General features: G+C 38.1%; 2 protein-coding genes and 1 long non-coding RNA gene across 3 annotated transcripts in view; 1 reads left to right on the top strand and 2 right to left on the bottom strand.

The window, feature by feature from the left end:
* The first annotated feature begins 295 nt into the window (after nucleotides 1-295).
* Nucleotides 296-15,772, top strand: part of LOC145487676 (uncharacterized) — an 18,964-nt gene continuing 3,487 nt past the window's right edge. Inside the window, exon 1 of the long non-coding RNA XR_014049443.1 lies at nucleotides 296-981. This is a non-coding gene — a long non-coding RNA (uncharacterized LOC145487676). The remainder of the gene's footprint in view (nucleotides 982-15,772) is intronic.
* LOC145487666 (uncharacterized) lies at nucleotides 976-6,599 on the bottom strand. The gene is made up of 4 exons (XM_081466485.1): nucleotides 6,573-6,599; nucleotides 3,008-3,215; nucleotides 2,483-2,592; nucleotides 976-2,363 (listed from the first exon to the last, which is right to left on the bottom strand). Exons 1-4 carry the CDS (start codon nucleotides 6,591-6,593, stop codon nucleotides 2,163-2,165), a joined length of 540 nt encoding a protein of 179 aa, XP_081322611.1. The 5' UTR covers nucleotides 6,594-6,599; the 3' UTR covers nucleotides 976-2,162.
* LOC145487672 (uncharacterized) overlaps nucleotides 11,608-15,772 on the bottom strand; it is a 5,599-nt gene continuing 1,434 nt past the window's right edge. Inside the window, exons 2-3 of the mRNA XM_081466488.1 lie at nucleotides 14,039-14,370; nucleotides 11,608-13,777 (exon numbers count right to left, since the gene is read on the bottom strand). Of these exons, the coding sequence (XP_081322614.1) occupies nucleotides 13,601-13,777; nucleotides 14,039-14,370 (509 nt within the window). The 3' untranslated portion in view covers nucleotides 11,608-13,600. The remainder of the gene's footprint in view (nucleotides 13,778-14,038; nucleotides 14,371-15,772) is intronic.

Here is a 15,772-nt window from a genome sequence, read left to right as displayed (position 1 = left end):
GAAGCCATGCTATGTCATAGAAAATGTACTAAAACGTAACTTGGAAGTCGACCAAAGCTTTCAAACAGGGACATGTTTTACATTTTTGAACTGTGAATGAGACCTACATAGCAGGAAAGCTCTCACTCGACCGTAAACTAGTCCTTTTCTTCTAAGGGACTGGTACCTGTTAGGTTAAACGAACGTTTTCGCGTCGTAATCAGTCTTCAGTCGTATTTCTTTTACATTTTTGAACTGTGAATGAGACCTACATAGCAGGAAAGCCTAAATAAGTACAAAATATATCTATACGGCTTTTTTAGTAATAGCAGCACGTAAGTCACAGTATTTATTTACATATTTTATTAATTTCTCTAAAAAAAGCTCTCATTTCTTATAGAGAAAAAAGTTGCAGAACACAACAAGCCAGCCGTGACGCGAAAAAATTAGATCCAAACTTTTATTTCACGTTAAAACTGACAACCCCAGATAGACAACATTAATTTCTGTTATTTCCACTAGAAAAATTGACAAGACACAAATATTACACGATTACACGAACTGCTTCTTGTAATCGCAGGTAAGAATAAAGAAAATTTGTAAACATAGTTTGCTTTTAAGGCAAACCTAATTCAGAATTTTCTGGGTCATTTGTGGCCTTTCTGATATGAATATAAATACAATGAGATTTTATTCGGACTTTATCACTATCTCAAACTGGGCCCACAAACTACCAGCCACACAAAACTGTGTCACCAGGATACCACGACCATGTTTCGGTCGGTGGCCACGTTCGCGATTTACGATTGGTTGAAATTGACTTGGTAGTGATTGTGTCAAACGGAGAGGATTAATTTTACAAATACCTTTACGCCTCGCAGCGCTTTGGACAATACTTCACCTAGATTCGAAAAGGAAAAATGCCTTTCTTGCCCTAAAAGTATGAGTACTTTACAGGAGGAAAATCAGGGGAAATTGCAGTAACGCTTGAGGTGAACTGAGGTAAGACCTAAGAGCAGAGTTGTAAATACAGTTTGTATACTTCGTTGAAATAGTTTTGTTTGAATTGCTTTATGAAACGATTAGTCAAAATAAGACATCGCTATTTCACGGCTGGCGAAGATAAGAATAATAAATGTGGAACAAACTGGGGTCTAACAGGTGGAACAAGGTCTTTGTTCTTCCGTTTAAACTCAAACAGAAGCACAACAAGGTTAGTACTAATTTCTCTCGATGAAGTAGTATTAGAAAGAGGTCTCCATATCAATCATGACCAATTTCTCAAATCGGTTGCCCGGCTCAAGACAGTTACCGTGAAAGCGTGGTATGAACAAGTAACTGCATGTGTGTTTGTAAATTCAAGGTAAATACGATTTGAAAGTTCGTTAAAGTTTTGATAATGTTTAGGCTAGGTCTGTAGATTGGCCAAAAATTAACCTCACTAAAACGGTATGGAACAAAATAGATGATCTGAAAATTTGGATTTACTTTTCTTAGCACAAAATAAGGAAACTCATGAAACACAGTTTTTGTATCATTTTCCCATTTGTTCACTTCAATCTGCAATACAGTGCACAAATTATTAGCATAATTTATATGCAAAGGATTTACCTCCGAGAAGAAAATATATTGTGTATTCATAGATCACTTCAATGGAAAAGACTAAACTTATGTGGTAGCCTACGACCGATTCTATTTATGATCTTAAAGATAAATTGCTTTTGTTTTTAATCCACAGCTAGAACCTTAACAAACAATTCTAACCTTAACAAACAATTCTATCATCCGTCTAAATGAAGTCTAGTCTATGGATATCGTTTAAAATAGCATGGAATGGTCATGATATTAGTCATTTCAGTTAATTTGATATTTTCGCTTCTTTTATTTATTTCTATGATAAGGGACATAAATTATCTTCAATATATTTCTTCGTTTAAAAGTGTTACCTTCGACGCACATCATTGTTTAAGTGAAGAATGTTGGGTAAAATTTTAAAGGTACAAAAAACAACTCAAATCTTGTTCTTTTTTGTGTGGGAAGAACATGTTCATGGCATTTTCTAGCTTCGCATCGATCAAGGGTACGGCAGCTTCTCTTACCGCTTATTGACGATCGATCCATTTTTTTCTCTTCAACGGAAACATCGGTTAATGAGAAAGCGGTTCATGTTTTCAACCTTAAAATCAGGGGCAAGCAGAATTCATGTCAAACCATGCCATTCTCCCCGCGACTGCTTCCATGAAAGGGAATCCAGACGAATCCGACTTCACGTACAAATGCGGTTTTGAGAACGTTTCCAGTTTGTTCAGTCCTGTATAACACTCTTCACAGGCCGACTTCAGAATGAACCAATGTTTTCTGGAGAGGTCAGCTTTAGGAGCAAACTGGATGTTGAAAATAGATTTAAAAAAAAAAATGTAAAAAGCCAGCCAAATGGGGACGAGTTGTCACCAGAAAAACAGCAACAATGAATTCCCATGGATAGCACAGTGCATCCTCTTACCTTAACAACTAGAGTTCCTTGTTTTACAGCCAGAACATAATGTTCATTTTGTGCCCATCGGTAGGAGACTACTACTGTGCCATTGATGTCCATTCGCTTTTCAGTGAAGTCTTGAAATGTTCATGAAGACAAGCATACAAAGATAAGAACGGATTTGTGAAGGGATTTTGAAAGCTAAATGGAAGCATGTACATTAGGGGAAAGTATAAATAAAATCGTTTTTATGCAAAAATGCAAGTGAACATCATTAAGAATACACGGTTCTCTGGTCCCAGTTGCATGACAGCTACGTAAGTTTTTCCTTCTTTTATTTTCACGATCAAAACGCTTCTTCGCTTCGGTACGTGAAAGACGAAAAAAGAAAAAGGACTCGGTTACAGTGTATATCTCAGTTCATTAATCTTGGTGTTAAATTAAATCGTGTTTTACCAACTGGGGCCAGACATACAATGGTATACATCATGATTTGAGATGGAGAAATGCAGAATTATATCGAATGGATCTACCGACAAACTTCAAACTTACTTGTAAATTTTAAGGTGGCGCTGTCACAAGTGCCCCTAAATGTCACGTCGGTGGGTATACCTCTGTTATTCAAATGAACCCGAAGAAGATTTCCTCCACCAGAGCCGTACATTCGAGCAAAAAACGATTGCATTTGGCATGGGTAGTACTGTGGGCTGGCATGGGAGACGAAGAAACCTGGAATTCCTGACAGCAGCAGGACCGTTACCTTGAAAAGAAGTGCAGCTGTTTAAGTCAATATAAAAATGGAAACACATTGGGAATAATAAGGTTTTATTTGATTTAAGGCATTCAATTGGATAACCAGTCTAAACAACGAAATGCAACCACATTTTTAATAACTGTAGTCCGGAGTAGCTAAAGCGCTGTTACTGATGTGATACCATTGCAAATCCAACATATGGAATCGCTGGGTAGCAGTTTCTAATACACAGAGTACAAGGACTTATAAATACATGGTCAGTCCTGTTATCCATATCCGAGACTAATGTATTTATTTTGTGGCTAACAGCATGACACAGAGATAAATTAACTACATGAAGGCATATGGCTTTTTGCTTCATGCAACAAACTGCAATAAAAGGGTTAGCCTGAGAATTCAACGCTAAGTGCTGATCGTTCAATCAGGTTTAAATCTTTAGATATCATCGCTGCCATGAGAAATAGTATCGTGGTTCAAGGTAAATATTTATTCACGCAAGCTGTAAGGTGTGGCACGGAGAACACGATGATATAGCTTGGCAGCAATCCAGTTATCTGCAGGCTAAACACATTATTGAGAATTTTTAGAAACAGAGAACTAACGATCTATCCAGCTTAAACTTTGCAAACAAATCGACGTTTTTTACGATTTACAGTAAGGGCGCAAAGTTACCCAGTATTGATGCAAACAAAACACTCCTTCTTTCATGGTGTATCTATACGTAAAATAGGTGATTTATAACCTATATGTTTCCTTTCTTTCTCAGTTGACCTGCATCTCAGGCAATGACACGTTTTCATGATACGTCGGTTTCCAGTTTAGGCGATACTGAATGGTCTTTGAAAATCCTTTATTAAGAAAGCTGTTACCAGGCATTCTAAATTCGCAGATTAAAGAAAAATGCAAAGGGAAAGGGTATGGGGTTAAACTGCGCCTCAATTATTACGACACATTGCGAAATTCCATAAGTGATGTTCAGCTACTGCTGATTTTTGAGCACCTTTACGTTAATGGAAGGAGGTTTGCTGACTAGTCTGGTTACCTCGCAGAAACACTGTAACGAAAACTAGTTTTTTAGAGCAAAATCTTGAGACGTGATGGCATGCAAACCCCGATCATGTGGCGACCAAGTTTCTTTTGAAACAACCCTTTGTAATAGTTTTGGCTGTGAAACTCTTCCGATCGTGTGCTGATACTGATGAATTTAGGCAGATTGGATCATTTCAGTTATCACCGTATAGAAATTCTTCATAACAGTGAAGAAGTCGACAAAATAGTACATTATGCACAATCTCTTTTGAAAAAAATGCTCCCTCACTTTGCCAAATGATCCTTCTTTTTACTTTCCCCGAGGCGAACAGGACTTTATTACACATATCGGGATTGAACGCGAGCCAAAGATTGCCGCTCAGTCTTACATAATAGAAAGAAAAAAAAAAAAAGGGGAAAAAAGGCTTTACTTTGTAGCAGATGCAGTGAAATGACACAATGCAACTGTGTGAAGTAACTATCGTGCATATGTAGATGGACTGTCGATTGAGATGGAAGATAAATCTTTTCAAAGAAAATGGTGAAGGTTAATGGTGTCTAGAGGCAATCACACTGCTCAATTTCTATTTGACAGCACTCCGCTTTGCATAAACTGTTGTAAAATTGCACAATCTTGTGAAGCGCCCTTTGCCATGTAAGATTTAGATTACATGCATCCCAAAGATCACCATCGATATCTCTCCCTAAATAAAAATCGCTCCAAAAAAGAAATGAAGAATTGAAAATATGATGGCCAGCCCATCATGTAACGAGTTATTTCTCTTTAATAAAAAGCATTTGTGTTCAAACGGTTAAAGGATGACACGATTGTTTCACTGCATACATGAATGAGTTCGGAAGAACGAAATCCTCCTAATTCGGAGACCCTTCTTGACAAATGGGTTAGCATAAAGGAAACTGTCTAGAAGAACAACGTTAATTGTTAATGACATACACTGTGATCAACACTGGGACGAACATAAAAAACTTGGGGAAACTATCGATATTTATGGGATACAAGTGGCATGTTAAAGAGTAGCAGACTACAGGACAATTTCTGTGCCAAACATTTTGTCCGACTTATTGGCTTTGAAAGTGCTACGGCACAAGCTCGCACTAATCCAAATGTTAACCCTTAGATGTTCCGCAAACTGAAAGACTAAGATAGACCCACATAGGTCGAACGTTTAGAGCAGTCAATCCACAATGAAATATCTGAAATTGTTATCAGCGATGTTTTGTGAGTTATTAGGCTACCCTACAATTAGTCTAGAACTTTAACTTTAACAGATAGATTGAGAGATTTTCACCCAGCATTACCGAAAATGAATCGCTTTTACCTTTATTTTTTTCCGATGATGGTCGTTTATTTCTGCGTGGCGAAGATGTGGCTGCGTCGGACAAAGCAAGGCAGCTATTCAGTTCAAAACTTCCTCATACGTGGTATTCATCGTCACAATTAACGAAAAATCCTGTTCTTTTGCTCAGTTTTAATGGGATGTTTCTCTCTTATCCCCACTATAAACAGTTTGCAGTTTTGTTTACTAAATTGGATTGAGATTAACTCTGCTGCAGTTAAAAGAGAAATTGTAACGACGGGAGATATTTACAAAGTTTGCAAACGAACTTCGTCCTGCGATCAGGCTCAGTGTTTCCCCACCCAAACGACGTAACGCATGTGGATGTGTATGCATGATGAAGCCTTAGACACAATCAAATTAATATGGAGCTTAAAGTGCGTCACTCTCATTCATCGTGAGACCATGGTTCGCAAATGCAACAATGGCTATCTACATGAGTGTAAATTCAGTACAGTGATGTTCGATCCTCGTGCAAAGACCACATGTTCTTTCTGATAACAGGAAAAGCATAAAAGAAACTTGTTTAGTTTTGAAAGCTGGTTTTGGGCCAAAAGATCATGATGCTGTTTCAAATTAAATGAAGCGTTTAAAAGTCATATTTCTACCAGAGTATTACATAAGACATTTGTACATCACACGTTTCAAAGCGCCTTGTTCTGTGCAGTGCAGAATTAAAATAACAGAAACATTCAAAGGCAGTTCCTCTGCAGGAGAAAAACATTGTGTTTGAATCTCAGCATGCAAAGACACTCAATAGCACAAAATAACTATACCCAGCATTGAAGCCTGAAGACAGTGCATTTTCCCCTTACTTTTGTGACAACTATGATGAACGTGATGTAGTTGGTCTTATGTGATGCGCAAAACAAGTTATTTGTTTTTCTTATTGAGGTCCTCTTTCATTTAAAAATGTTTCACCGAAAGTTTTTAGATCATCTAATCATTCAGCCAGTTTGCTGATAAACAAACCTACCATCAAGAAGAGTTGATCCATATCCAAAATCCGTTCTTTATAAAGGCTACAGTAGGAAAGGCTGTACTTCAGTAATGATTGTGAATGTCATTGAGTCTTTGTCTTAAAAGGTTATCAATGACAGGCCTGTCAAAAGGAAAAAAATATACTTCCTATTGTATTAGGTTTGTATGGATTTCGTTTCAATGTATGATAGTGTATCACAGACATAACATCTTCAACCAATACAATCGTTTGACCTTAATTGGACTTTGATGTGTGGAAAAGACCAGCACGAGAAATGCTCATGCTTGTCCCCTACCGTTCAGTAGGACAATTGCAAAATGATTTTCTGTAACTCGTTAAGGACCGACGCATTTTAACTGCTTAAACGAAGATGTGTTCCCCTTAAGCATAGATCTCAACTATTAGACCAGCAAATCTTCAACTAAATGCACCAAGTCATGTCTTCATAACAACTGAATCGAGGGGATCTAGCATGATTATGAACCTTAAAGTATTTTGCTTAGGTCACCCCAACCCTTTCTGTGTTTTCCTCTGAGAATGGCAAACAAAATGAATAAAAGTTGGGGGAGGGGAGTCGAGAAAAAAAGCATTAAGCGTTTGTTTTCAAATGCCTTGTGCAGCTGCCGTCTTGCCACCGAGGAAGATACATTTAAACTTTGCAATGAAAGCAATGCTTTTCGGTGACCTTCGTCAGTTTAAAAGTTACATGAAAGTGAGATGCTTAATTAAAATTGCCCGGATCGCCCGTCAAAGCGTGACAAATCTTGGAAACTATCGTTGTGTGATCCATTCTATGGTTTGGAAATTGTTTCTGATTGCCTGTTTAATCCTTTGTTTTATGTGTTTTGGTGATTGCCCCTTGAGAAAAAGCAATAAACAGTGTTAATTGTTGGACTGTTTTGCTTTATACTTTCTCCAGTATGTAAAACGTGTTGCCTTAATGGAAACAAAAAGTTCTGTACTGTGTCTTCTCAGTTCACTCGGTGACTGTGATTTGCAAAACTTGCAATTTAAATTAACGATTTGTATAGGTAATCATACGGTTTCGAGTTCAATTTGGAATTAATTTGCACGAGTGAGTTTTTCAAAAAGCTGAAATTGCACGAGCCGCTTCGGCGAGTGTAATTTCAGCTTTTTGAAAAACTCACAAGTGCAAATTAACTCCAAATTGAACGAGAAAAACCGTATGATTACTTATTAATAATATAAACATGAAAAAATTCGCGTGGGAGGAAGTGCCGGAAGATCTTTCTTGAAACCATTTTTTCTCATTTGAGAAAACTTTTTTCAAAGTTTCAGCACAAAATTTTCGTCATCATTTTACGTGATATCATTTTCTTAGAAAATTTCCTATTGTCTTTTAGTCAATCATAATCCAGAATTTCGATGTGTAATTTGCACTGGTGTTACACTTTTTGCACTGATGTTACACTTTTTGCACTGGTGTTACACTTGAACTGCACTGCTCTTAGCCAATCAGAATCGAGTAATTTTTTCATGTGTATTAATATCCATTGAACAACAATTTCATTAAAAACAAGAAATAAAAAATGTGCAGAGATGGTTAAGCACATTCAGAGGGTTTACAACGAAATTCAAAGCATATACATTTTTAAACCAGATAGAAGCTCCTTTATATGATGATGAACTTTTACTATTTCACATACGGCGACAACAGAAGGAAAGAAAATTACAAACAAAGAATTTTGCGTTTCCCAAAAGGGTCTAGAAATGGAAGACTAAAACGAACTGAAAGTCAAAATCAAGTCATCTTATGTTTTGATCTCCATTGTCTGGCGTTTGAAATGAAAGTTTCCTTTTCTGCTGTTTATTCCTTGATCTTTTGAACAGTGGGGAATCTCTAAAACATTTATCCAATTTGCACCCTTTCAAGCAATTTAAGCAAAGGGCATTTGAAGATATATCTTTCCCTTAGCGTACACTAGGTAATCACTCATCACTTCTGACCTAAGAGCACAACCTTGAATACTATAAAATTCTTAGAAATAGTTCTTCTGAACTGGTGATCAGTAATGAAATGCACAATCCCTCTTTTTAAAGCTTATATACATGTAACACTCCGTTTGACCTAGAGCATTGCACTTGGTTACAAAACAGCGAAATCTCCGAGTGATTAACAAATCAACTCTGTTCGATCTCGCCTGGCGCGTGCTTCATTTGGATGTAACAAATTATCAAAATACGAGAACAAATGATTATTTAACTGTAGACCGCTAGGAAAACAAAAGAATCTGTTGTTTTCTTCATGGAATACAAAATGAATCACATCACAACAAGTTACATCATCACAAAATGGTTTTTAAAGGAACTTCGTGCAGGACGACACGTTCAAACAGAAATTTCAATCTGGTGCGGTACAAAAATCATGATGTGCATTCATGGAATTCAAGCCCATTATTCACTACAGGTAAATGAAGCACAGAAACATATTTTGTTTAAAAGAACATCAACAAGAATTCGCTCGCTCAATTAGCCTTTGCGGCCCGTATAAATCAGTGTACATTTTTCCTACACACTTTGTTAGTGAGGCATTTCCTGTTGTTAGCGCATCCTAGAATTTGCATGGAAGTCAATCATCTACAACTATCCTCAGGAAGAAATGAAAAATTATATAATAGTTATGTTGTAGTTGGACTGCATTTTACATCAGTATTTAATTAGTAACATGAATAGGTGTGCGAGACTACTCATTTTCACCTCACCCAGTGCATGCCTCGTATGGTTCTCCTTCACGTAGGATTAGATTCAGTTCAGTGGCGGTATTAGGCGCGCATGGAAAGGCCATCGTTTATCCACCGTGTCTAGAGCTGTCAAGGCAAACGTACTACCTATTAATAAGTAGTAACGGAGTGAAAGTCATTTGAAGACAACGTTTTAGCTCAAACAATTCAGTAAATTCGTAAAGGTAATTGAGACCATGTTCAACTACCTCAACTGCAGTTCAATTGCACTGAATCCCGGCAAGAAATTTTGATATTGTATCGCTGAGATTTGCCCGGTACACTTATTCTTTGCTTAAATTGTTACGGCTAGCAAAAGTTCGAGAGCAGATTTCAAAAACTGGATACCTATGCAATCGACCTCTGAATAGGACTGTGCTCCTCACCAAGATAAACAAGAATGCATTGTTAATAATCAAACACTTGCGACGATTTAGTTCGCCTGTAAACAGAAAGAATTCCTTTGCAGACCTACCTGTTCAAAAGTTTTCAAGATATCTAATTGCATTGCCAAAACGTGGTACGTAATCCACTTTTACCAAAAAACTGCCAATGGCCGCACTGCTTCTCATCAATTGGGAGAGACCTTTAGGTCGACAATTTAAACAGAATGCAACTTGACATCAAAAAATATGTTCTTCGACAATATTTCAGCTTAAAATGTGACACTGGGGCTTTCTCTGATCTCAATATGGTGTATCTGCAATTCATGCGTCAGGTAAATGATTGTATTTCATGGTTCCTAATGGGGATGAGTTGATTAACAACGGGGACACATTAAGTTCCAAGTATCTGATTTGGAGATCACGAGAATCTTCTTTTTCACATTTTTGATAATATTTGTCTTCATTCCCGAAGAAAGTTCACGGTTACATTTGTTTTCGGCAGTCTTTTTAGTAGAACGTTTTTTTTAAGCAGAACTTTTGTTATAAAAAAAAATAAAGCTTTGGGGAACGCCCGAAACAATAATGAACATCAAGGCGCTGCCTTCAAACTGAAAAGAAGACTCCAAGCCTTTTGCTTTATTTCTCGACGCAATAGAATGTATCGTAAATTCACGTTCGATACATTTAATACAACTTTAAATATTTAAGTGGACTCACCAAATCATCAAAAATTGGCTTGCGTGCTTTGTGTCAATCTCTCGACACGTCGTCGGTGCACATCTCTACGCATTCTCCATTCCAGTCGAACTTATCTCGACAGCTTGCGTGGGCGGCTGTTCGTGCAAATATGCTGAAAAGGTACTCTAAGGGATACAAAAACTCCAACACGGCGAATTTTTCCGTTTATCACTGCACTTAAAATACAATTCATTCCAGTTTTAGCTGATTTTTTTTGTGCATCAGGTGACAAGCCAGAATTCGTCAAGATCAATAGATGATAATGAAAGGTAAGGTGATATTACTCGTAATGCCTTCACGTAGGTGAAACAACTTGTTTGTTTCTTTCTAGCTGATTTCATGGGTTCTATTGGACGATTGAAGCTAAAAAAAGACTATCAAAGAAAAACAGTGTTAAATGACTGTCACCTTGAGGGCAAACACACTTAGGCTGTAAGTGGCGGCATGAGGAGATAGTTAACTACTATTGAATATAAGTGATTACGTGAGATAAATCAAGTGGAAATGAAGATGCACGCAATTTGGTAGTAGATCATGAAACGATTAACCAAGGGGAGAAAATAGTAAGCAAAGAAGAGCGCTAGAAATCAAATAAGCGAGCAAGTAAGCACATAAACAGATAAACTCAAGCAATTGAATAAACAAAAATGTGGAGTAGAGAACGCAACAGTGCCTTTTTTCCAGGTAAGAAGACTCTCCACAGTTATTGGAGGGTTGGTTTGTCGCTTTGAAATAACATACAGCTCAAAGATTGATTCCATTTATATAATAAACCTAATAAAATACAGGAAAAAAAATCTCGATTCTGATTGGCTGAAGGCAGTGCAGTTCAAGTGTAACTGCAGCGCAAAAAGTGTACCACCAGTGAAAAAAGTGTAACACCAGTGCAAATTACACATCGTAATTCTGGATTATGATTGGCTGAAAGACAATAGGAAATTTTCTAAGCCAATGATATCACGTAAAATGATGACTAAAATTTTGTGCCAAGACTTTGAAAAAAGTTTTCTCGAATGAGAAAAAAATGGCTTCAAGGAAGATCTTCCGGCACTTTCTCCGCGCGAATTTTTTCATGTTTATATTATTAATAAGTAATCATACGGTTTTTCTCGTTCAATTTCTAATTAATTTGCACTTGTGAAATTTTCAAAAAGCTCAGTCGTGCAAATTAATTCCAAACTGAACTCGAAACCGTATGATCACCTATACAATTAGTCTGAGTATCATAGCGAGAATATTTCGAGCATTATTAACGCAAGCACCTTACTTGTAAGGATATGTCGCTTAACAACAACTTGGCCAAAATTCGCGGGCTCAGAAAATTTGCGGAGACGAGTGTCACACAAATTGGCAAAGCACCTCTAATACGGCTTTATTGCCTCTCCTTTTCAATCCCATTAAGTGAACGCGTTATTATGAACTGAATGCATCCGACAAAGACTATTCCAGCTCTCTTTCGGCAGGCACCCATATAGCATTCGGGTCGAGTGACAATAAACAGGAATACTGCCTTAAACAAATCTCACTTCAAGACTCTGTTGCAGCTCGAAATGCTTATTACACGTATACTTTAATATAAACTTAATTATAAAACAACTAAAATTAAATAAAAATTATCATATTTAGAAAGGAAGCCAGGTCAGCCTCAGCTAGTTTTCATGCGGGTAACCTATCCTGGTCAAATTGAAATTTGGAGATGTTGGTTTTTGTGGAGAGAAAACCGGAGAACCCGGAGAAAAAACCTTAGGAGGAAGGCGAGAACCAACAACAAACTCAATCCACATATGGCACAGGGCTGGAATCGAATCTGGGCTACTGATTAATGGAGGAGGGCGCTTTTACCTCCGCACCATAGTATTTGACTTAGGATCTGGTACAAAAATGATGATTTTCGAACGACTGACGCGAATGCTCCAATGCAAGGGATACCAATGAAGGCGTCAAAATCACCCGTCTGTTCCACAGGTTGTCAATCTAAGCGTTTCCCAAGCTCTTCCCCGAAAACATGCCAATGAAAGCGTGCCCTCGAAGAAAATACCACTGTCATATTGCTAAACTAAGATATATTCTCTGCTTAAGCAAAAGGACGGGCATTTGATAACCCTTCGTTATGAATTTTCGCGTTTCTTTTTGGCTCAGATTCGCGCCGATTTCGCGTCGTTTTTTCATAGTGCTGGTTAAGGAGACTTACCTGTTATCTTTCACTGTTTCAAGTCAATCAAAAGCCGGGGATGAGTGCGTTTATTCGTGCACATTTTAGGGCGATGTTTCTTATCGTCCCGGGTAAGTTACTTTTTTGGTGTTAGTTGACAGAGATGAGAGATTTGTATTCTATCTTTCGATATTTCAGGTTAATAAAAGGCCATAATGAATGTGTCTTGCAACGCATTCATGAATCCGACCTGAATTTATGACACAGCTAAAAGAGGATGACATCAGTGTTACCCTACTCCTGGTAACACATAATCAATTAGTCAACGCATCAGTAAGGGCCTCCCAAGGGGGTAGAATGTTCCCTTGATCCTTTGAAAATCTCACGTTTTCCCTCTTGTTCCTATTAACAAATTCCATTGTTCCCTAAATGTTTTGTCAAAGTTCCCATTAGAAGCAGAGATATCCCTTGTTCCTTTGAAATAAATGATCATGTTCTCTTGTATCCCAAAACCCCTGGGAGGCCCTCATCAGTGAAGGAGGGAAAAACGGGGAATTGTCAAACCGGACAAGGATAGTCAAAAGTATACTAAGAGAGGTAATTTTATTAAACATTTCAAATAATTCCTTCATTCCTACAACTTTATCAGTAAATGCAATGTCTCTCACACCAAAGCCGGTTGAAGGCCAAGGGAATACAAATCAAGGACAATTGCCAGAAACTGATGATGCACGAAGCCTCGAAACTCACGTACCTTTCCACTGAAAGCTTACAACTGTTTTTATTTCAAAAGCAAAACAACAAAAACTAAGCGAGCTGAGATTTCACTATAAATATACAACATAAAACAAACTCAAAAGCAACATCCTAAACTCTAACAGGAAAGACGACAATTTCGGAAGGGTATCACTAAATACTATTCGCTCAGCGGTGTGATAAAAACTGGTATCACTCGTCGGAACAGGAGTATAAAAATAGCTGCAGTAGTTGATGTTGTCGTTGTTCTTATTCCAAGAGGTGAGATCTCTTCTTGCGTCCGTGACAGCATTGGGGTGCACAAGCCTTGATACAAGTGTGGACGCAAACCGGTGGGCAGGGGGGCATGCCACCAGGAGGAGCCGGGGGTCCGGGCAGTCCAGGATTTCCGGGGGGACCCATAGGGCCGAGATCACCGGGTGGTCCCTGAAGAAAAAAAAAACGCAGATGTTAACATTCAAGGTTACATATTAGCATGACCCTGCAGGCTGTGAATGTAAAATGTAAGTGCGTAACGTGAAACATGAGTAGCATGGTGCTCCCAGAGTTAGGTAAATTAAGGACCAGCTGTGCAATTTGCAAAACATGATTTAGCCTCTCGCAAGTATAATTAGCTGTTGGAACTTCATCCACATCTGCCTAGTGGAGAAGGCTAAGGACTTCATAATCACTAATCATCAAACTTACTTGATGTCCGGAGGGTCCGGGAGGTCCCATGGGGCCGTCACGTCCTGGGGGTCCAGCTGGTGCACCGGGAAGTCCGGGAAGACCGGGTGGGCCGGGAAGTCCGGGAGGTCCTGGCGGTCCCTTCGGGCCGTCGGGTCCGGCGGGGCCTGCCATACCCATGGGACCATCAGGGCCAGGGGGACCGGGTGGAGGAGGTGGTGGTGGGGGTGGTGGTGGTGGAAGAGGTGGAAGAGGTGGTGGTGGTGGAGGCGCACAACATACCGCTGTACATGACGGGGCGCATGATCCGGGACATCCGGGCGGACACGGGTTAGGACTTCTTTTGAATATACCTTTCAAGTTGGCAAAAGAAAACAAATTGTCGTTAGCTTCGCAGGCTTCGCTCACAATTTGGCGTAGCGAAAGTTTTCCCTAGAGGGAAATATTCACCCTCACCAACCACAGTCAATAAACCTGTTTAAAAAGTCAGAACTTTTTTTCTTATCAGTAAGTTTCTCCATCTCTTTTCGTGCTTAGATGCACATTAGAAAATGACTGTAAGATAACAAGGCCAAACGTTCTTATAAACCCGCGTTAAATTTTCGAGAGGTTAACATCTGATTTCTCCTTTCAAAACGACAGGTCAACAGGTCATAAAAATAAAGACACTTATCAACTATAAGTGAACCTGTCTCGACAAAATTTTTATCAAATTGTCTGAGTTAATGCTAGAAGGAGTGTCTGATCTTCAGAAATGACTCTACAGTTTTCGAGCTTGCAATTGAAATGGTCTGTGCTTTTCTTTGGCGAGAACAGATCATAGCTATCAATAAGTGGTAGTCTAGCGGCTTTAAGGCAAGTATTTGTCATAAAATGTCACAATCCTCGTATATCTAATTTCACTTGTCATGCAACTGAGCTTCTCCTTAAAATTGAGACGCTTTTGCCAAATACAATGAAAAGTAGAAATCTACCCGCATCAGCTGATAGATGGAGCATTTCTTAATATGGCATGAATTCTTAATAACCTGAAACAGGTCTATTTTGAAATGGCGGAGGGAATAACGTAAATAAATTCTGATTTTCGAATTACAGAAATTTGCGATCAAGTGCCGATTTTTAAGATAGAGAAACTTAGCTATAGAAATTATCAGTAGTTGTTTCTGGTGTTAGAAACTGCTAAGAAATTTGGGATTTTTGAATAGTGCGTTTGCCCATACTCAGAAGCTTTAAAAACCAGATTTCAATAACACTCAAGAAGAACTAAATTTGGATTATATGACAAAATAATTATTTCCTCAGATTTGGATTATACGACCAAAACATTATTTTCTTAAGTTCTTTTTAAAATCTAAAATTCATTAAACTATACACAACTGGACGAATTACAACTTTTGTGGGTTTTAACATCCGCCTTCTGCGATAAATATTTGATTTGTCCATGGATTGTAACTGACTTGAACCACGACATTAACTAAATCTGGCAGTTATTTTCAGTTATTTGACGCCTTTCTTTCTGTCCCTCGTTGTAAACTCATAAGAAGAACAGTATTCGTCTGATTTTCTTTCGTTGTTTTACGATCAAACATTGTGCTAAAATGGCAACTGAATTTTTTGAACTGTTTTAAAAAAGAAAACTGAAAAATGACTGAAATTCATTTTCATAGTATTAAAATGCTGTTATCCAAGTTAAGTATTTTACTCCAAGTAAGTATATCCACTCAAGTCGAACAATTCTTGAGAAGGGTGCCATTC

This window comes from Orbicella franksi, chromosome 5 (genome assembly GCF_964199315.1).
Source record: "Orbicella franksi chromosome 5, jaOrbFran1.1, whole genome shotgun sequence".
Classification (NCBI taxonomy): Eukaryota; Metazoa; Cnidaria; class Anthozoa; order Scleractinia; family Merulinidae; genus Orbicella; species Orbicella franksi.
This window is presented reverse-complemented; position numbering and strand designations above follow the sequence as displayed.